The sequence below is a fragment of the Giraffa tippelskirchi genome, chromosome 12 (assembly GCF_054371585.1).
Source record: "Giraffa tippelskirchi isolate mGirTip1 chromosome 12, T2T-mGirTip1v1.2.pri, whole genome shotgun sequence".
In the NCBI taxonomy this organism is placed as follows: domain Eukaryota; kingdom Metazoa; phylum Chordata; class Mammalia; order Artiodactyla; family Giraffidae; genus Giraffa; species Giraffa tippelskirchi.
Genome location: NC_137286.1, coordinates 91,806,804 through 91,828,925, shown reverse-complemented (window position 1 = coordinate 91,828,925; position 22,122 = coordinate 91,806,804). Strand labels below are relative to the sequence as shown.

The window sequence follows — 22,122 nt, the reverse complement described above, 5'->3', positions numbered from 1 at the left end:
CTCCACTTTTTATGTCTTCCTTGATGGCCCAGTGGGTAAAGAATCCACCTGTAATACCGGAGACATGGGTTTGATCCCCCGGTCAGGAAGATCCCCTGGAGGAAGAAATGGCAACCCACTCCAGTGTTCTTGCATGAGAAATCTCATGGACAGAGGAGCCTGGTGGGCTATAATCCGCGGGGTTGCAGAGTCAGACGTGACTGAGCAACTGAATACGCACACACGCCACAAACACACAGAGCCCTAGATTCATTTTTATAAAGAAAATTGTCTTTTCGCTGTTTTTTTTTGATGTGACAGTAGGTGGGATCCTGTCTTCATCCTTCTAAACATTCCCTTGACACCTGTATGTTTCTGAACTCTTTGTTCTAACCAAATGATTCCCTTTTTCCAAGATGATTACAATGAACGTCCTCTAGTTCTAATCCGATTCAAATTTAGCTCACATGCTTTCTCTATGGAAATGACTTTGTCCTAAGCTGGGAATGAGCACAACAAACCATGAGAAACCAGGGAAGGTCTGACTCATCTCCCCAAGCGGAGGCTATTGTGTGTTTCCTAAAAGTGACCCTTCAGATATCTGTGACGGGGGTTCCACGCTTCATCAACCACATTTCTCCTTCTTTTTGTGTTCTAGTATGGATTCATCAACACCTGTCTGCAGTCACTTGTGAGAGAGACATTTGGTGAAGAGACATGGGAAAAACTGAAGTACGTCTATGAAACGAAAACTGAAAACCCTCGGGTACGATTGGTAAGCCTTGGTGTTTTGAAGTTTATAAGGCTTTTACTAACCTTTTGACTAAATCAGTTAATTGTTACTAGGGTGATCAAATTCCTTGAACACATCAAATAAATAAGGAAAAGCCTGGTATCTCATAGCCGTCTTTAAGGAATGTCTCTGTATCAATTCTCCAAACCAGCCTTAAATTAGGGCTTTCTTGTGAATAATACAATATTGTTGTTGTTCAGTTGCTAAATTGTGTCTGACTCTTTGTGACCCCATGGACTGCAGCACGCCAATCTTCCCTGTCCTTCACTATCTCCTGGAGTTTGCTCAAACTCATGTCCATTGAGTTGGTGATGCCATCCAACCATCTCATTCTCTGTCGCCCACTTCTCCTCTTGCCCTCAATCTTTCCCAGCACTACGGTCTTTTCCAATGAGTTGGCTCTTTGCATCAAAGTATTGGAGCTTCAGTGTTAGCTTTTATTTCATGAATGAGTTAGCTCTTTTTAATTACAGAAGAGAAAACATTTACATTATTCGCATGGCACACAAATGGAGCGGCTGAAATCCCACAGAAGAGGGGATACTCATTTTTAAATTTAGCCAGAATTTCTCCTTAGGTTTTCTTTAGATAACTATTACAGTTTTCCTCTCTACCTCTGTTAAGCCCTTAACACTGTTATTTACACCTCCATATAGTCTCCTGTCTGATTCCTATAATCTTAGGCAGCTCTTCCACTTTCTTGGAGGCTCCAGCTTTAAAACATTAGGGGATAGGGTTGAAGGGATCTCAGAAATCTCCTGGTCTTATGAAGAGGGAAGTACTGAAAAATCTGGAAAAATTATTAGCTTCCTCAGTTAATCAAAGGCATGCAAATGAAAACGATTAGGCACTGCTCTGCCTATTAAATCGCCAAAAATTTTAAATGATAATAACCAATTCTGGTTGCTGCTAAGTCACCTCAGTCATGTCCGACTCTGTGCGACCCCATAGACGGCAGCCCACCAGGCTCTGCCGTCCCTGGGATTCTCCAGGCAAGAACACTGGAGTGGGTTATTATCTTAACCAATTCTGGTTAAGATGCAACAAAATGGGTAATTGCTGATGGCATTTTAAATTAGTGCAACCCTTTGGGAAAGCAGTTTGACAACATGTACCAAAACTATGAAAATGAGGAGATCTTTTAAAGTAGTAATTTTACTCTTGAGAATCGATTCCCTTAGAGACACACATGTATATGTGTGTGTGTGCATGTATATGTAACACAGCCTTACATTTATAAATAATAAAAGAAAAAAATCCTTTAAATGTTCGAAAACAAACCAACTAACAAATGGAATGGCAAAAGAAACATGTACCATTATTTGGATAATAACAAAGATCATGATACAACTTGTAAGATTTTACAACAGTATAAGTAAAAGCAACAAACAACAAATAAACAAAAAGCCTTCCCAAAACAAGTCAAAATTTACATAGCCACTGAGTAAATGATACAAATAGAAAAAGAGAAAGACCAAAAAAGTAATTAATAGTAATTGAATTAGAAAGATAAAATGCCAGATGACTGATTTTTTTTCCAAATACCTAAATTTTTTCATTGCTTTTGTAATGTAAAAACCATTGAAAATGCTTACTGCAAACTTCCCTCACTCCTACCCCCATTTTACAAAGGAAATAATTAGAGCTGAGAATTCCGGAGACTCCCCAACAGGAGGCTGAATTGAGGAGGAGCCTGGAGGGCCCCACAGCCTCAGCCCCTCTGACCACACACGGCTCACTTGTGTGCCCTGAACCTCTCATTTAGGGACAGGCAGCCTGAGCCATTTTCCACAGCATCCCTGGGGTAATGTTGCAAGTTTGGGTGGGAAAAAGGAGCTCTGGACTATATAGGACAAGAAAATTCATTTCCAAGTATTTCAAGAGGAACATTTATATAATTATGATCAGAGAATAGTTGAACTGGAGGGTGCTGGAGAGATCATCTAGCCCATATCTCTTCATTTTAACAGGTGAGAAAATGAAGGCCCAGAGAGGTTAGGGGATTTGCCCAAGACTGTGCAGCAAATGGGCAACAGAGCCAAGATGAAATGTCAAACGCTTGAAGCGCTCCCTTTTGGCCCCTTCAGCTGCCTTGCCTGGAGAATTCCATGGACAGAGGAGTCTGGTGGGCTAGAGTACACGAGGTCACCAACAGTCAGACTCCACTGAGTGACTGTAACACTAACCTGTCTTGCGAAAAGAAACCTTTGAAGATTTCTGTGTTTTTTTTTTTTAATGATGTTACACTGTGAAGGGTGAACTCAGTAAGAAGGGGGAGGAAAAGAATAGTCTTAAATTGTTCTATGCATCTGTGTCTCTTATTCTGTCTCGCATATAGGGTTATCGTTACCATCTTTCAAATTCCATATATATGCATTAGTATACTGTATTGTTGTTTTTCTTTCTGGCTTACTTCACTCTGTATAATGGGCTCCAGTTTCATCCATCTCAGTAGAACCGATTCAAATGTATTTTTTTTAATGGCTGAGTAATATTCCATTGTGTATATGTACCACAGCTTCCTTATCCGTTCGTCTGCTGATGGACATCTAGGTTGCTTCCATGTCCTGGCTATTGTAAACAGTGCTGTGATGAACATTGGGGTACACGCGTCTCTTTCAATTCTGGTTTCCTCGGTGTATATGCCCAGCAGTGGGATTGCTGGGTCATATGGCAGTTCTATTCCCAGTTTTTTAAGGAATCTCCACACTGTTCTCCATAGTGGCTGTACTAGTTTGCATTCCCACCAACAGTGTAAGAGGGTTCCCTTTTCTCCACACCCTCTCCAGCATTTATTGCTTGTAGACTTTTGGATAGCAGCTATTCTGACTGGTGTGAAATGATACCTCATTGTGGTTTTGATTTGCATTTCTCTAATAATGAGTGATGTTGAGCATCTTTTCATGTGTTTGTTAGACATCTGTATGTCTTCTTTGGAGAAATGTCTGTTTAGTTCTTTGGCCCATTTTTTGATTGGGTCGTTTATTTTTCTGGAATTCAGCTGCAGAAGTTGCTTGTATGGACTCTGAGGGAGAAGGTGAGGGTGGGACGTTCTGGGAGAATAGCCTTGAAACATGTATATTATCATATGTGAAACAGAACACCATTCCATGTTCGATGCATGAGACAAAGGCTCAGGGCCGGGGCAATGGGATGACCCAGAGGGATGGGATGGGGAGGGAGGTGGGTGGGGGGTCCAGGAAGGGGAACACATGTAAACCCATGGCTGATTCATGTCAATGTATGGCAAAAACTATTACAATATTGTAAAGTAATTAGCCCCCAACTAAAATAAATAAATTTATTAAAAAAAAAAAAACTCAAAAAAAAAAAAAAAGAATAGTCTTAGATTAACCCTTGCTTTGGGCTGGACCTCTACCATAATTGATCCTAGTAGCCCGATAAGAACACTACAAGGCAGGTTTTTGTCTCATTTCGTCAAGGAAATTTGCCGAAGGTCACAAGGTTAAGTACCAGGACTGGGACTCGAACCCAGACCTGTGACTGTGAAAGCTCCTCTTTCTAAGGGGCCACACTGCCTGAAGCAAGGACGAGCGACTGGCAGCATGGATTTCGATTCATACCAAGAGTCTGGGTGAAAATGCTAGTTGCTCAGTCATGTCTGACTGAGCCACCAGGCTCCTCTGTTCATGGGATTTCCCAGGAGTCAGTAGCCATTCCCTTCTCAAGGGGATCTTCCTGAGCCAGGTATCAAACCTGTGTCTCCTGCATTACAGGCGGATTCTTTACCGGCTGAGCCACCAGGAAGACCTGTCTGAGTGAAAAGCAAGGGGCATTTCTTTAAACTTGGTTTTCCTGAGCTCCTGTAGAATGCCTGGTTCTGTGGAAAACATGGAGGATGAATGACTCAGATAAGCCATTTGCCTGGATGGTTTTGTAGTCTGTAGAAATTGCCTGTATACCTCGGACATGGGGACTACTGCCCAAGGCCCATGGCAGACAGAAACTGGCATCATTTGCTCTGCCATAGCCAGACAGGGGTAGATACGCCACAGGCCTGCCCCCTTTGCCTGCCAGGGTGTGGTCAGTCCTAGGACAGGTGGTGAGCACAGAGACCATTGGGTGGACATTGCCAGGAGTGGCGGGTAGGAACCAACTCAGGGAATAGGGGTTTGCACTCTCAAGGGTTTGGCTGCATGTCCCAGGAAGTCAAGGTCAATTTCAGCAGGGGCTCTGAGACCACAATGCTTGGAGTTGAAGCCCAGATGCACCTGGATGTGACCTGGGTGTTTCAACATTAAAAAAAAAAATAGCTAACCTCATAGGGGTTGTTTCATATGTTAAATGAGATGATACAAGCAAGACACTTAGAAAAAGAATGCTTGGTCAGTGGCGAGCACTGAATGGATGTAAGCTGTGTGATAGAAGCCGATGCTCACTGTCTTCCAGAGGCAGGTGCTCGGTGGGCTGGGGAGAGGTCCAGGGGTGGTAGGGTTTGCCTCCCACTGGACTGGACGGAGTCCTGGCTCTGCCGCTTCCCTGATAGCTCAGATGATAAAGAATCCGCTTACAATGCAGGAGGCCTGGGTTCGATTCCTGGGTCGGGAAGATCCCTTGGAGAAGGGAATAGCAACCCACTGCAGTATTCATGCCTGGAGAATCCCATGGATAGAGCAGCCTGGCGGGCTACATTCCACAGTGTCCCAAAGAGTCAAACACGACTGAGCGACTAACACGTTCCCTTTCTGCTGCGTGGGGCAGGCCATTTCACTTCTTTGAAATTCACTGATAAAAGGCGAAGACCCTATCTTCTAGGGTCTCCTAAAGTTCCCCAAAGTACATAATAGGTACCCAGGAGGTGTCATTCCCCTTCTAAAATCCAGGTGCTGCGCTGGGATCAGGTTATATTTGACATTCACAGGCACCACTTTGCCGCTGGTCGGATAACCCTGCCTTCCATCTGGAAGAGGCGGACGTTCCTCTAGGGTGTCTGCTTTGCCCAGAGGGAACCTGGCTTCTAAAATGAGCATCATTTGGCAGATGGCATTGCCTCCGCTCCTCTCTTCAGACTGACCTCCCCAACACCCATTTTCCAGACCTGCCTGGAGGACCACCATACTCACCAGTGACCAGCCTGGGAGAGGGAGGGAAGGACAAGCTTTTGTTGATCAATTTTTGACTGTGAACCTTGTACCATCTGAGCCTTAGCTCGGCTGGTTGGCCCAGAAGAGTCTGTCCTGACTAGGAGAGTGGGCAGGGTTCTGGAAATAACTGAAAATAACCAGAAATAGCCGGAGCAGTTAGACATCAGTGGAGATAAAACAGCAAGGTGTTGTCTGCCTGTGACAGGCAGCTGAGTGGTGTTATTTAGAGGAGGTCTCTTTTTGTTTGTTAATTATTTATTTTTGGCTGTGCTGGGTGGTCTTTGCTGCACGGGCTTTTCTCTAGTTGCGGCAAGTGGGGGCTGCTCTCCAGTTGCAGTGTGCGGGCTTCTCATTGCGGTGGCTTCTCTTGTTCAAGAGCCCGGGCTCTCGGGCTCATGGCTCCAGTATTTGTGGCTCCTGGGCTCTAGAGCACAGGCTCAACAGTTGTGGTGCTCAGGCTTAGCTGCTCTGAGGTATGTGGAATCTGCCCCGGTCAGGGACTGAACCCGTGTCTCCTGCATTGGCAGGTGGATTCTTTACCACTGAGCCACCAGGGAAGCCCCTACGGAAGGCCTCTTGCCCTCCCCTATGTATGGAACAAATATAGCATGACCAGCTGTTAAATATCAGGACTTTGATTTGGTTGAGATAGTCAACGTATCTTTGTAAATCTAGAGGGAAAAACCCAGCTTCCCATATGTATAGCAAATGGATGGAAGAAGCTTTTCCAAGTTCCCATCTCTGGTGTGACCTCACTGAAAATGGTACATTTTCTCTTCCTGCCCCAGAAGGGCACTCCTCACAGCATCCCAAACAAGCAGGCTGCCCTGGTATCCACAGGAAGCCAAGGTGACTGAGATATTTGAACAAGCGGTGAGGAAAGGTGCCAGGCAGTCAGAGGAATGTGTCCAGGGACAGGGAACCGGGTGGGGCCATATCCCGAGTTTGTGTCACTAGAGTTCACCTCTTTAATCTTGAAGTCTTAAAGGATGTGTTTGAGCACTAGACACATATGTGATCGCATTGGAAAGGCATCTTTAAACCCAAAGCAAAAAGTCTATCTAACAAGCTCAGCACCCAACAAAAATTACGTATTAGAGCTCATTAAAAAAAAAACCAAAAACCTGTAGTGCAGAAAACTCAACTCATCAAGCACAAATTAAGGCAAGATTATTTGTGTGCAAAGATCTCCTTCAGGCTACATTTAAATAACAAGTTCCCTGGTGCTTTTAAAATAGAATTTTAGCAAAAAAAGAAAACCCCATCAATTCTTACACAAATTTTAAGAAGCAACAATCAGGTAAAATGATGTATGTCTCCAGACTTTACGACATAAATTTTACTTTGTATGAAATAATCAGAAACAGATGTTTCTCCTCCTTTGTCTGCATTGTTTATTGCTCTCTCATATACCCTAGATTTATGGATTTCTAATTATGCACCACTCTTTCATAACCTCCTGGCTAAACCTTTATCAAGACTGAACAGTGAGAAGTAACTAATAGATTAAGAAGAGTAAGGTCCCTGGAGTCATATAAACTTTTACTTTTTGCCTAGATCATTTACTAGCTGTTTGACTTGGGCAAGTTTATTTACTCAGCAATATTCATTTAGTCCTTAGTATGTGCCAGCCAGAATTCCCTGCCTTGGGAATGGTGATGAAGGAAACAGATGAGGGCTCTGTTCTCTGGGAATGTGTACTCCAGGGTGGGGTGGTGGACTATAAACAAGTAAATAAAAAATAAATGAAACGAAAATCTTTCAGATTGTGCTAAGTGCTATAAAAGTACAGGGTACTCAGCCATACATATACATGTATCCATTTTCCCCCAAAACTCCCCTTCCATCCAAGCTGCCACATAGCATTGAGCAGAGCTCCATGTGTTACACAATAGGTTAGGTAACTTTTTGCTCTTACAAACAATCAAAAACCCCAAGAACTTTTGTTTATTTATCAGTATTTACCATATTAGAAATTTAAATTGAGGAACTTTTAAAAATGGCTGCTTATAAATTTATCTAAAATTAATAGCAAATTAATTTTAATTTGCTTAAATTAATAATGTAATAAGCTTATTACATGTCAGCACAAATAACATTTATGTTTATGAAGAATAACTGTATTATTCAAATAAAAAAATTAAACAGTGAAATGTCACTCTTTTTAGATTTTTGCAATCATTTTCATGTTTGAATTGCTGAAAGACAGTTGAATGTTCACCTCTGCACCCTGTCTGTTGTGATCTGAGATTTTGGTTGAGCCATATGAATAAAACATAGGAGGGAGTACTTTAATTTTTAGATAATTGTAGAGATTCATTGAAACCTCACCAAAGCTCCACCAGTGGTCGTTTCTCAAAGATCAGTTACCATCTGTGTGCACGTGTGCTCAGTCATGTCTGACTCTTTGTGACCCCATGGACTGTAGCCCGCCAGACTCCTCCGTCCGTGGGATTCTCCAGGCAAGACTACTGGAGTGGGTTGCCATGCCCTCCCCTCCAGGAGACCTTCCCAACCCAGGGATCGAACCCATGTCTCTTGTGTCTCCTGCATTGGCAGGAGGATTCTTTACCACTGCACCGCCTCGGAAGCCCACAGTTACCGTATTGAGTGTGAAACCAATGACCTTGGTTTCAGTGACCTTGAAACCAAACACCAATGACCTTTTCCATACTCCATTAAGTGAAAGTTCCGTGGCCTGTCAACCCTTTGAAATAAATATTTTACCATCATTTTGACCTGTCATGCACTAGTCATTCGAAAAATACTAGCTCTCTGAGTTATGCAGATCTTATGAATGTTGACATGATACAGTACATTATACAATATCAAAATAACATTTGTCAATATCACCACAATCCCACCAGAGCCTCTTAGAATTGGGGAGCTAATGAGCTCACAGTAGCAGATGCAAGTTTTCCAAAATTCCAATTTTCACTTGAAAGCTTGAGTTTGATCATTGGCAACAAATTCTGTCAGTTATTTTCCTTGAAATGACAAGCTAACTTTGTTCTTTTTTTTTTTTTTAAGAAAATGTCTGCCAAATATCCAAGTCTGAGTAATCGTTATTTGTCTGTCCGTGGTTCTTTCGAATAGAAATGATGTCCTATGAAAAAAGTGGCTAATTCATCTCACAAAAGCAATCGTAGATGTGCTTTTTCCCGAGGTGACCCCCTACACTTCTGTATACGGCAAAGCGCCTTCTGCGTACATGCGCTTCCCACCATGTTGTGAAGAATGTTCAGAAGAGGTGGACTCAGGGCCAGGATTTAATAAAGCTGACATTTTTTTACTGCATCACAAAGGACGATCTGAAGTGAAGCTGGCCTTTTTTTGTTTTTTTTCTTTTTTAAACCATGAATATATAGCAGTGAAGAATACAGTGACCATCTAGTACAGATTAATACCACTATTATTCATGCTAAGGAACCAATAGTTTATCCACCAATGCTTTTGCACCATTATCACAAATATCAGCCAGTGACAAGGGCAAATAACATCTTCATTTTATTATGAAAGTGGTTTTGACTTCATGGGCCCCTTAAAGCATCTTAGGGACCCACAGAGGGGTTCCCTGGAATACAGCTTGAGAAATGCTGGTTGAAGCATCAGAGTCTTTCTCAGTGAATCATGTCTGACTCTTTGTGATCCCATGGACTGCAGCCCACTAGGCTCCTCTGTCCCTGGAATTCTCCAAGCAAGAATAGTGGAGTGGGTAGCCATTCCTTCCTCCAGGGTATCTTCCCAGCCCAGGCATCAAACCTGGGTCTCCTGCATCGCAGACAGATTCTTTACCGTCTGAGCCACCAGGGAAGCCCTTGGGTCCCATGGTGACACTCAAATCTGCTATATGAATTCCCCACCTGCCATAAGGGACCTCTTGAAGGAACGGTTTCCCAGGCTTTAGAACCAATCCCATTTTCTTGGCCTGAAACTTGCTACAAAGTGCTATTTATTTTTCCTGTGGGCTTTACAGCTCACTCTTAGAAACCATTACATCAGTTTAGTCATGTCGAACAATGTAAGATGTATAATTTGTAATTCTTTGCCTTGCCAGATTGAATCCTAGAAAGTGTTTCTAAGCAGTAGTGTCCAAGACTGGAGAGTCATTGAAGATAAGTGGTTAAAAAAATATTAATTTCCAGAGCCCACCTCCAGGGCCCAGGAATCTGTATGTTTATTTTGCTCCCCAAGTTATTGTGGAAAAGGTGTCCTGGCCCTAGTCTCCTGCCCAGATGTTTTGGGTGTCACTAGCTGGAACAAACTAAAGAGAAACATACATTTAATGGCTGACTGTTTTAGGTAAATACTGACTTGTCGGAACTCCTGAATATGTGTCCATATGGCCACCTACATACTTGGCATTTTTTTTGAGCTGGGGTCATCCACCTCTTACTTCATTGATTTTTCCAACCCCCAATCTCACCAGCATGTTTTCCGATGGCCATTTCTCTCTCCTTTTCTTCTTCTTACCAGAGGCTTTGTCATCTCATTGGCAAGATATCGATTTATTTATTTATTTTTTAAATTATTGGGGAACATATTGTTTCACTAAAGCAGTTCAAATGACTCTGTATGCCAGTGTGCCCTGACTCTGAGGAGGTGTTAGATGCAAGATTCTGGGATCAATAAACAAGGCTGACAATCTCCGAATAATCCTCTCAGTCTGGGCATGTCTGGCATTCCACAAACGTGCAACATATACACAAACCACATCCACCTTTGACACTGTGAGCTCAGCCTACAGGAAAGAAGAGGCTGGCAGACTCAGGCAGGGATGGAGGGGTGGTCCCACCAAGGGCCTCTCGATGGCACAGAGTTTGTTCCAAGTGTCCTGGAGATGACACCGTTCTGCTGGGGCCTTCAGAACGGACGATGACAACTCGTCAAGGTTAAATATGTGTCGTGCCCATCCTGTTTCCATTTTGCTCATAGACGCAGCAGCGGGGCACACGTTTTCACAAAGGCCCACAGGCCTTGGCGGAGGAAGAGGAGGGTGATGGCCACACTGCAGAGAGCACCCCACTTAAGGAAGAGGTGGCGGCTCAGACCCCCATCTGCCCTGGGGGGACCCTTATGCAGCTTCTTGGAAGAGCTGGATCCACTGATGACAGGGACCCAAGAGGGAAAATACACCAACAGAGGGGGACTGGGAGCTTCTAGGTCAGTGATGTGCAACCATGGAGACAGGGCCCCGCGGGCTGTCTCAGGATCCCCAGTGAGTGGGTGTATGACAGGGAGGGGCGTGGATTGAGAAGAAGGCAGAGGAACACTGATCTCACCCATCGCTCCCTTTACAGATAAGGAAATGGAGACCTACAGGGAGGAAGTGATTTTCCCTCAGAGCTGGTTTGTGTCCAGGTGGGCCTGGGACGTTTCCTGCCTCCCAGCCGCAGGGGCCGCCCCCTCCCACCCACCCCCACCGTGTTCCAGACCACCTCTGTGTCCCCAGTACTGTCACAGCCACTCCTGGTGACATGAGATGGTGCTTCTCATTGCTCCCAGCCTTTTCCCTTTGCTCATCCTGTTTTATCCTCATCCATACTCCCACAGGGCTCCCCTTGTGGCTCAGCTGGTAAAGAATCCGCCTGCAATGCGGGAGACTTGGGTTTGATCTCTGGGTTGGGAAGATCCCTCGGAGAAGGGAAAGGCTACCCACTCCAGTATTCTGGCCTGGAGAATTCCCTGGACTATATAGTCCATGGGGTCGCAAAGAGTCGGACACGACTGAGCGACTTTCACTTTCACATACTCCTGCCAGAAATGTGGGACAAGTATCGTTATCCCATTTTGCAGTGAGGAAGGTGAATTCTAGAAAGACAAAGGAGGTTTAAGCCCAGAAACACTGGAAGATTTAGGAGTGAGAAAGGATCTTCAAATACAGAAGGCTTGGTATCTGGAGGTGGGACTACCCCAGTCTGCCATTTTCCAAAGGGCAGAACTAAAGCCAGCTGCCCCAGCAAAATGCAGGAGCTCTATGGGCTTCAGAGCCCAGATCCTTCATTTGTCAACTGGCTGATGCCGGCGAGACACTGACCTCTCTGAGCATGTTTCCTCAATAGGACAAGGGGTGATTAGAAATAATCTCTCATCTCTAGCCAAAAGCAGATGCTCAACAAAATGGGGCTCAGACGTAGGTCTCCATTCAACCTAAGAAAGAACCTTCTATTAGAGAAAGCAGTCTGTGAATACAGTGTATCACTTGCAGAACAGTGAGCTTCTTGTTAAGAAGAAACTGAGTTATGTAGGGTGGGAAATTAGACAATTAGGAGATTTCTCACCTCTCCCAATTCCAAGATTCTGTAATGTGTTCTGGGATAAATTCAAATGTTCTGTGCTCATCCCTGCTCTTCAGAGATGCTCTCTGCTGCCTCAAAGCATAAACTCTGTCCAGAGTGCTCCTCTTTGCCTACCCAGTCCTCAGTTTTGATGAAACCTCCCTTTCTCAGGGAAGCATTCCCTGACTGGCCTCCTTCCCCCTATGTCAACGGAATTGCCAACTACACCTTAGCAATCCACACAAGAGCAAGCCGAGAGTGCCGGCTTTCTGATTCCCAGGTTCAGTCTCTCTTCACCAGGTCTGGTCAGATGTTACAAAACTGAAGTCCAGCAGCAACTCCTACAACCCAGCCAAGTACGTTGCAAAACCGAGAGATTCTGAAGCAGCTGCTCTACCTGTTTCAGACCATGACCACTGAGTTCCAAGTTCACTACCATGTATTAGGTTCTTAACATGTGCCAAGACAATGCCGTTTGCAGGTGCTTGGGCTTCCTCTGTGGCTCAGTGGTAAAGAATCCACCTGCAATGCAGGGGACGCAGGAGACACAGGTTTGATACCTCGGTTGGGAACAGCCCCTGGCAGAGGGCATAGCAACCCACTCCAGTATTCTTGCCTGGAGAATTCCATGGACAGAGGAGCCTCATGGACTTCAGTCCATGGAACTGCAAAGAGGTGGACATGACTGAAGTGACTGAGTGTGAGCACGCAAAGATAATTCACAATAAGTCATGATCTAGTAACCCAGGCTAGAGGGTAAGACCAATCAATGTTCTTGACAGAAGTTGGGGAAACACATCATCTACCATGAAGGAAACTACCTTCTACTCAAGAAGGGAGCTCTTGGCTCAGACCAGGGCCCAGGGAAAGTGTCGTTGGAGAGCTGAGACACAAACATACCAATGCTTCCCATTCTTTACAATCAGGAAAGTTCTTGTATCTTGCCAGGTGGGTGTATTCCTGGGACAGAACTCCAGTTGCTGGGTTTCCATGGCGCTGTGATTTATCTTTCAGAGCTTCTGCAGATGTGCAAGACGCCTTCATGACTTACACGGTGTATGATGACATCATCACCATTAAGCTCATTCAAGAGGCCTGCAAGGTTCTTGGTAAGTCTGAATAGGGCTTTCTTTGGTTTCCGGTGGACCTAGATTTTGATGGAGACACTGTTCAACCCAGTCTACCCTCCTTTCCTTTCTCCTTCCTTCTCCCCCGCTTGGAGCATACAGTGAGCCAGGGCCTGGAGAGGAAGGAGGGGCAGGTGGCCTCCCCTGCTCTGAGCTTTAGGGGCTGCTAGCAGGGAGCCGAGGAAGCCCTCCAGCACTTCCAGCCTCTTTGATAACACCCTTCTTTCAGTCCCAGTTAAATTTTCCTTGCCCATTCCTTACAGGCAGCATAGATTCGGGTCATGCTGGGATGGCATTTAGGAATTATGGCAGGTGGACATGGCGTCAGGATCATCACCTGGCATCTAAGACCCTGCGGCAGATGTGTTGGAAATGTGGGTGAGGCAGGAGCTCAGGGCCTTCAGACCTGTCCCTGTGAAACCACCAAGAGGGTCAGGAGGCAGGAATGTGGTTTCTACCTGGTTTCACAATACACCTGAGGGCCCAACCAATGGATCTACCATCCTGGGTACCTCTTTCTGAGACAGTTATAGATTAAGGCCAGGAAGGACTGATGCTGAAGCAGAAACTCCAAATACTTTGGCCACCTGATGGGAAGAACTGACTCATTTGAAAAGACCCTGATGCTGGGAAAGATTGTTGGCGGGAGGACAAGGGGACGACAGAGGATGAGATGGTTGGATGGCATCACCGACTCAATGGACATGAGTTTGAATAAACTCCGGGAGTTAGTGATGGACAGGGAGGCCTGGCGTGCTGCAGTCCATGGGGTCGAAAAGAGTCAGACACAACTGAGTGACTAAACTGAACATCAGCATAACCAGCCCAGCAGGTATGCTCAGGAACACACCAGGGATTTTCACATAGCAATGTGATTGACATCTGCGTCTCTTCTCCTGCCTCTGGTCATCTCCTGGATGCAGAAAACCCTTCTGAGCATCGCATCTGGGAGAAGCTGGGAGTGTCTGCAGAATCTGGAGGGGATCTGTTGAGGTTTAGGGAACTGACGTGTGAGATGAGCAGACCTGCCCCAGCCTAGGGTGATCACCTGCTGCCTCTGGTTCATCAGGCCATTTGTCTGAGCCAAGCAGGGGCCAGGGGTGCCAGTGAGAACTGGTGGGGGGAGGATGATGGTGATGGGAGGGAGGAGGAATTCGGGGTGCCAACTGGTCCAGCCAGATGTCTGTTAGCTCCCAGTCACTTGTCACCTGCACCGCCTGATAGAACTCGATAAGGTTGTCTCTGAGGCTGAAAATAAGGGAGTGCAGGGAGTAAAATGTGCGGTTGATCCTTCGGCTCCTTGAATTTGGGTTCCAGGGAGCACCATCTCCAGACAGCTTCCCAAGCCAGTGCCCCACCTCCCTGGGCAGTGACCCTGTGACAGAGACGTGGGTGGTCCAGGCAGGGCCCCTCCGGCCTCCTGCTGGTCACATTTGAGCGACCCCGCAGCCACTCCCCTTTCTAAAGGGGCTCACAGGGAGACTTCTAGAGAAAAGCTGGCCCAGTACCTCCTGGTCCTTACCCCACTCCTACCCTGTCCTGCCTGTTGCGGGGGCGGGCTCCCAGAACCCTCTGTCATCACACAGCCGATGCCGGGGTTGGGGTGGGGGTTTGTATGGGGCTTGGGCTGTCGAGAGGCAGGTGGGGTGAGGATTTCCTGTGGGAGTCTGACCCCAGAGTGAGGGCTCTTTAGAGGTCTCTGGGCTGCTCCCTGGGCTGGGAGCCCGGAAATCCGGCTGCCAGATTCAACTCCGCTCCTGAACAGCCACATGCTGGCCCCGGGTGCCGCCTCTCTGTCTTCTTGTTTAGTACACCTGCCCAAGAGATCTGGGGGATGAGGGGGAGGTCATCTGCTTATACATGGCTTCTTAGGTCTTTTCCATATGTGCTTACAGTGTTAGAGAAGATGTAGGAGAAGGGATAGACTACCCACTCCAGTATTCTGGCCTGGAGAATCCCATGGACTATATAGCCCATGGGGTTGCAAAGAGTTGGACCCGACTGAGCACCTTCACTTTCACTTACGGTGTTAAATATCAAAGCACACAGGCAGATCCCCTCTTATTCAACCATGCACTACCCCACAGACCACGTGATCTGCAAAACAGAAACTATTGACTCTTTGCCCTTTGCAGGGAAAGTTTGGTCATCTCATGATCTGGAGAGTGTAGCTGTAAGAAACAGGTATTTTTCAAGATTTTGAAAATCTCTTTTAAATTGAGAACTGCTGTGGACTGAATTGTGTCCACTCTCAAGTTCCTGTGTTGAAATCCAAACCCCCATGTGATGGACTTGGAGAGGGGGCCTTTGGGGAGATAATTTAGATGAGGTTATGAGGGTGGGACCCTTATGATGAGATTAATGCCCTGATAGGAAGAGACACTGAAGAGCTTGTTTTCTGTCTCTTGCCTGTCTGTCTCTGTCTTTCCCCACCACACACACACATAATGTAGGGAGAGAGGGAGAAGCCAGGAGGAGAGCTCTCACTAGGACCTGCCATACTGGCACCTTGACTTTGAACTTCTAACCCCCAGAACTGAGAAATATAAATGTCTTTTTAGACCACACACCAGGCTACAGTATGTTGCTTAGGCAGTCCTAGCAGACCAGCACAGGAATTCTAATTAGTATTTATGTGTCCAGAAAGAAATACTACATACCTGTAATATCACACCCAGGCTGTTTTGGTGACTATGTGTGATTGTGGACGCCATGTGGTGTAGCAGTACTTTAACCAGAGAGATCCCATCACACGCCTACCCACACTTCCAAACCAACCAATACGTTTAGAGGCAGCAACAAGACCAACATGTAGGCTGACGCACGTTGCCTTCCTACCAAAGGCCAAAGTCTAGTGCTGTGATTTCTCTCTGTCTAGCTTGAAAATCAGAAGAGTATTTTCCTCTCAGTAACATCTGTTGGCCTATCCCTGAAAGGGTGTATAGGTATGGTAAATGCATTTTTCACATAAAAAGTTGGGATTCAAAATTGAGTAAACGCATGCATGAGAGTTAGAATCAGGATGGTCCTGGGAAGCATGGCCTGTGTGGCTTCTCTCTCTCTTCATATCTATTTATCAATCTATAGGTATATATAGATATATCTGTAGGTATAGCTATACCAATATAGATTCAGATAATGGGTCTTCCAGTGGCTCGCTGGTAAAGAACCTACCTACCAATGCAGGAGATGCAAGAGACATGGGTGAGATACCCTGGATAAGGAAATGGCAACCCATTCAAGTATTCTTGCCTGGAAAATTCCATTGACGAGGAGCCCGTGGGGTTGCAAGGAGTCAGACATGACTGAATGTGCATGTATGCACCCACCATAGACGTATATAAATAGTACCCACCTACTGGGTGGGTACTAGGTCTCTAGAAAAGCCTTTGGAATCAGATAGATCTGGGTGAATGTCCTGTCTGTCTATCTATTTTCCATAAATCAGAGAGAGCAAGCCCCTGATGGAGGAGAGAAGTCTGCAGGAAGGGCATTTCATTGTTTAACAAAAGACATTGGTCAGTCGAGACAACCTCTTCCCTTAGACAAAGGAAAAGCGCATGCTCCGTTACAAAGTGTTAGTTAGTACTTTGCCTTGTGAACGGGCTCCAGAATGCCATCTCTCTACCTTTAAGGAATTGTTGGGACTTTTCCAGGCCCCTCTGCCGCTGCATAGCTCTGTGCTTTCTGATTAGCATAATTCAGGAAGGCACCAGATGGCAGGTTGAGCCTTGCATAAGAATTGTTCTGTGTATGAATAAGTGCCTACTTAGCGTGTAAGTGGGTTATTAGTGATCTGAAGTGACAAAATTCAAAACAACACACCACAGCCATTTGGCACAGCTGTGCCCGTCTAGACTTCGCCCGCTAAGAAACCAGCAGTAAAACGCATTTCAACAGTTAGCCATCAGCAAGTGCCAGCAAGCCTTCTCTGCACCTAGGTCTTTAAAAAGAAGAAGAACCACATAACATTTTACAAGGTCCTGAAATCAGGCGTTACCATTTGATCTTTACTGTGACTCTCTGAGGTGGAATAAACAGCCCAGATCCTGTGACAAACCAAAAACGGGGATACAACTCAGGTGTCCTGATGCCGAGGCCAGCACAGCAGCCGGTAGGCGGGAGGAGCAGTGGACTGCTTTCTTTGTAAACAACATTTATTTTTATTTATTTGGCTGTGCCGGGTCTCAGTTGTGACATGTGGGATCTAGTTCCCTGACCTGGGACGGAACCCGGGCTCCTGCATTGAGAGTGCAGAGTCTTAACCGCTGGACCACCAGGGATGTTCCTGGCAAGATCTTTGGAACTGGTCAGCCCTGGGTGCGCTTCCTGGCTACATCATCCCCTAAGAGGGTGACCTGGGGCAAATTCCTCGTTGGTAAACATTGCTGGTACCTACAGCACCTACATCGGGTGGTTATCCTAAAGATGAAGTTCGATAATGTGAGCAAAGTACCTGCCACTCAACAAAGTAGGCCCCTCCCTCCTGAGCCCAACCGGTGGACCCCTTGGTGGGCAGACTTCTCTGCTCCAAAGCTCACCAGGAAGCAGGCAGCTCATACCAGGCGTGAGTGAAGCAGCACCTCAGCTGTAGACGGTCTCCTGCCTGAGCTGCCTGCATCCATTTCCCAGTTCTTTTTTTTTTCCTACTACCTGATAAACATATTGCTGTACCAGGAATCAACCCCCCCCCCCAATTAAGAATCTGTTTCCTCCTTGTGGGGCTTCCCTGGTGGCTTAGACAGTAAAGAATCTGCCTGAACGTGGAAGACCTGGGCCCAATTCCTGGGTTGGGAAGATCTCCTTGAGGAGGGCGTGGCAATCCACTCCAGTATTCTTGCCTGGAGAATCCCATGGACAGAGGAGCCTGGTGGGCTACAGTCCATGGGGTTGCAAAGAGTTGGACATGATTGAGTGACTAACGCTTTCACTTTTCCTCCGTATAACCTATGGTACCATCATGGAGAGCTGTTCCTTTCTTTCTTTTTTGCCTTCGACATGTGAGATCTTAGTTCCCCCACCAGGGATTGAAACCTGTGCCCCACCCATTGGAGTCTTAACCACCTGGACTGCCAGGGCAGTCCCCCTCTCCCTTTCTTAAAGGCCTCTACTTCCTCGCAGAAGATTTTCCCATCCGTTATCTCATGCCTGTTTGAAGTAATATTGTTGAGAAGAAGAGTGCTCTAGAAGAATGGTATCTGAAGCTTATTCCTTTGGATACCCAAGCTTTGGGGGGAAAAGACCCATTTTCAAAGGAAAAAAATCTCAAAAATGCCTGGCAGTCCCTCCCCTGTCTTGTGGAAGAGCACGTGCTTTTCTGGGTGCCTCGTGTGGGTCACCATCAGGAGCAGTTCTTGTCACTTGTTTCTGGGTGACGGGAGGCGGGCAGAGGTTGTGGGCAGGCCAGCCTGGAGAGGGCCCTTTGCCCAGAAGGCCCAGTGTGGGTGGCAGCGGCTCTGGGCCTCCACTGGGCCTTAGCAGGCGTCCCCTCCTGCCACCCACCCTGCACAGCCTACCTCTGCTCTTTCTAGTCCCTCGAGCTGTCGCCCAGCAAGAAGTAAACATTTCCTGGTAAAGCCGAAGAGCCAAGCTTGTTAAGTCAGAAAGTTTGAGCTTATACATCATTCCAACTGAAAAGCTTCCCAGAAGGCCCTACAGCTCTCTCTCTCCTGGGAAGCCGAGAACAGACACTCTGTGACTGTTATTTTCCTGCCATCAAAAAATGCTTCTATTTAAAAAAAAACTCCCACTTTTTAATAGAATTTTTCACACACACACACACGCACAGAAATCAAGAGAATTGCACACTGAAGCCTGCATCCTCTTCACCCAGCTTCAATCAGTATTCATATTTTGCCAATCTCGTTTCTTCTCTGTGGTTCCTCCATCTTTATTTCTGGTTTTGTTTTTGCTGGAAAATCTTCAAGCGAATCTCAGGTTTCCCATAATTGTACCTGTAAATATTTCAGTATGAATCTCTAACAAGATAAAGGCATTTGAAGGCATAATCATAATGCCCTGATTCTACCTAGCAAAATTCAGAATGTTCCAGAGACCCAGGAGCCAGCGGTACCTGGAACTTTGGTCTTCGGATGTTAGATTTCCTAAGGTTTTTTCAGGACAATCAGTGAAACCTTTTTACTTTGACGTGATTTCAAACTCACAGAAGGATTGTAAGAATAGTACAAAGAATTGCCGTACGCTCTTCATCCATATTCCCGAAGTGTTAACATTTTACCACGTTGGCTCTATCCTTCTCTCTATATCTATATTTTTTTCCTGAATCGTTGGTATGTTAAGAAAATGATGTCTCTTTATTCCAAAAGTGCTCTTATGTAACCAGTTCAGTTCAGGAAATGAATGTTGCTATGGTGCTATTATCTAACCTACAGAGTTGATTGAGATTTTCCCAGCTTTCCCAGTAATGTCCTGTAGGACAAAGAAAACCCTGGATCAAGTTGGTTGTCACATTTCTTTGACTTTCTTTAGTTTGGAACAGTCCCTGAGTCGTTGTGTGTTATAACGTTGACATATTTAGAAAGTTCTAGTCAGCTATTTTTTTATTTTTTTGTTGATGTAGATCATTTTTTTTTGAAGTCTTTTTTTATTTTGTTATAATATTGCTTCTGTTTTTATGAAGTTTTTGTTTTGTTTTGTTTTTGGCCATGAGGCATGTGAGAGTTAGTTGCCTGACCAGGGATTGAACCTGCGCACCTACGCTGGAAGGCAAGATCTTAACCACAGGACCACCAGGGAAGTCCTCTTGGCCAGCTGTGCTGTAGCATGTCCCTCAGTTCAGGATCATCTGCTGTGTTCTTGTGATTCAGTTCAGGCTATACTTGCTTGGCAGGAAGACCAGAGGGTTATGTTTTGTCCTTCCCAGTTCATCATAGGAGATATCTTATGCCTATTTGTCCCATTAGTGGTGCTAATTTGATTGCTTGGTTTACATGGAATCTGCCAGGTTTCTCTGTTGTAAAGTTATTATTTTTCCCCCTTTGAAGTTAGTATCTTGTGAGAGATACTTTCAGACTATGTCTATATCTTGTTGCTTCTCAAACTCTCCCTTCCCTAATTTTAGTATTCACTGGTGATTCTTATTTGAATCAATAATTATAATGTGGTCAAATGGTGATTTTTTTTTTCTAGGCATATCATTCCTTTTAATTCATTAGTTGAATTTCTACTATAAGGAAGAATTTTCCCTATCTATACCAGTGTGAACTCTTTACTCTTATTTTTTTAAATAGGCTATAATCTTATATTTTTGTTATTTTAATGCTCAAATTCTCCAAGATTTAGCCAGTGAGAGCCCCTCCAAGCTGGTCTTTATGTCCTTTGGTCATGTCCCCATCATTCTCTGATCACTTCTTTACTTTCTGGCATGACAAGATGTTATAAATTCATCATTTTCCTGCACCAGCTCTGAAATCTGCCATTTCTTCAAGGAACCCTGAACACACACACCATCCACCCATCTTCCTTTCTTCCTTTCTCTCTCTCCTTCCTCCCTCCCTTCTACCTATCTATCTACCTACCTATCTATCTATCTATCTATCTATCTATCTCTGTCTGAAGCTGGGATGGGTTCTGTGGTCTTCTCAGGGTAGCTTTCCTAATCTACACCACAGGCTTCCTTCTACTCTTCTTCTTTCTCATACAAAGAGAAACCTGGCTCTCATCATTTCCCACATTTTTACTTATAGGTTTAATCCTTGGGTGATCAGAAAGTCATTTCAGATTTGTTAACTCACACCGCTGTGGGAAGGAAGCCTACTCACTATAGTCAAATATTTATTTAAAGTTCGTTTTGTCTTTAGCCTAAAGAACAGAGTCTGAATCCTATGTTCAGAGTTGACTATTTTTTTGCCCCCTGGGCTATTTGGTTGTCCCCTGGGGTATGAGGTTATTCAGAACTATTCTGTTGAAATAGTCTTTTGTTCATTTGTTTCTGTCTGTATTCCATCTTAGAGTTTTCCCTATCCTTATTTATTTCTTCAAGTGTAAGAATCAGCAACATGATTCCCCAAACCAGAATTGTGCAAAAATTTTGCTCGGAGAAGTGCCCCTCCCTGTACGCGTACACTCCACGACTGTTCCATTTCTACCCATTCCCACTGCCCTGTATGCCAGGGGTCCCCAGCCTCCAGGATCTAATCCCGGATGATCTGAGGTGGAGCTGATGTAATAATAATAGAAACAAAATAAATGTGCTTGAATAAAACTGAAATCATCCCCCCCACTTCCTGGTCTGTAGAAACACTGTCTTCTACGAAACAGGTCCCTGGTGCCAAAAAGTTTGAGGACGACTGCTGTAGACAACCAATCTCAGTAGCTTCTGGTATTTATCTTTGCCCAAATAAGCAGATAGATGTGTATTTCCTTATTGCCCTTTATTTGCTACACAAAAGACAGACTACTAAGCGTGTTTTAGACTCTCCTATACACTGTCAAAAAATATGCTAAGGCATCTATGACTTGTGTTTAGTTCTTTCATGCGTTGTCTTGTCATTTCCTACATATTCCTGACATCCTGTGACTTAGAAAACTCGGGGAATCCTAAATTCACTGAGGGGAAACTGTCTAACTACACAACCCAGGGGTTGGTTTTGAAAAGTGACCTTTGTCTTCTGCTAGACAAGCATTCCCAACTACCAATCCTAGAGGAAGCCCCAAGCCCAGCAGGGATGGGAAAGACCACACCCAAAGCCAAGATGCTTGCTCGAGGAACAGTCAGAGGTCCTTTCCTATGAACAGAACGGGATGGCCAAAACCAAAATAACCGGTGTCTGGAACAGCAACTTCATGGATTTTTCTACCTTTATAGAACCTAAGAGTCA

General features: G+C 45.2%; 1 protein-coding gene across 1 annotated transcript in view; it reads left to right on the top strand.

Moving 5' to 3' along the window:
* The first annotated feature begins 643 nt into the window (after positions 1–643).
* Positions 644–22,122, top strand: part of LOC145528636 (guanylate cyclase soluble subunit beta-2-like) — a 72,713-nt gene continuing 51,234 nt past the window's right edge. The window contains 2 exon segments of the mRNA XM_081547289.1: positions 644–711; positions 13,170–13,264. Coding sequence (XP_081403415.1) covers positions 13,198–13,264 — 67 coding nt within the window. The 5' untranslated portion in view covers positions 644–711; positions 13,170–13,197.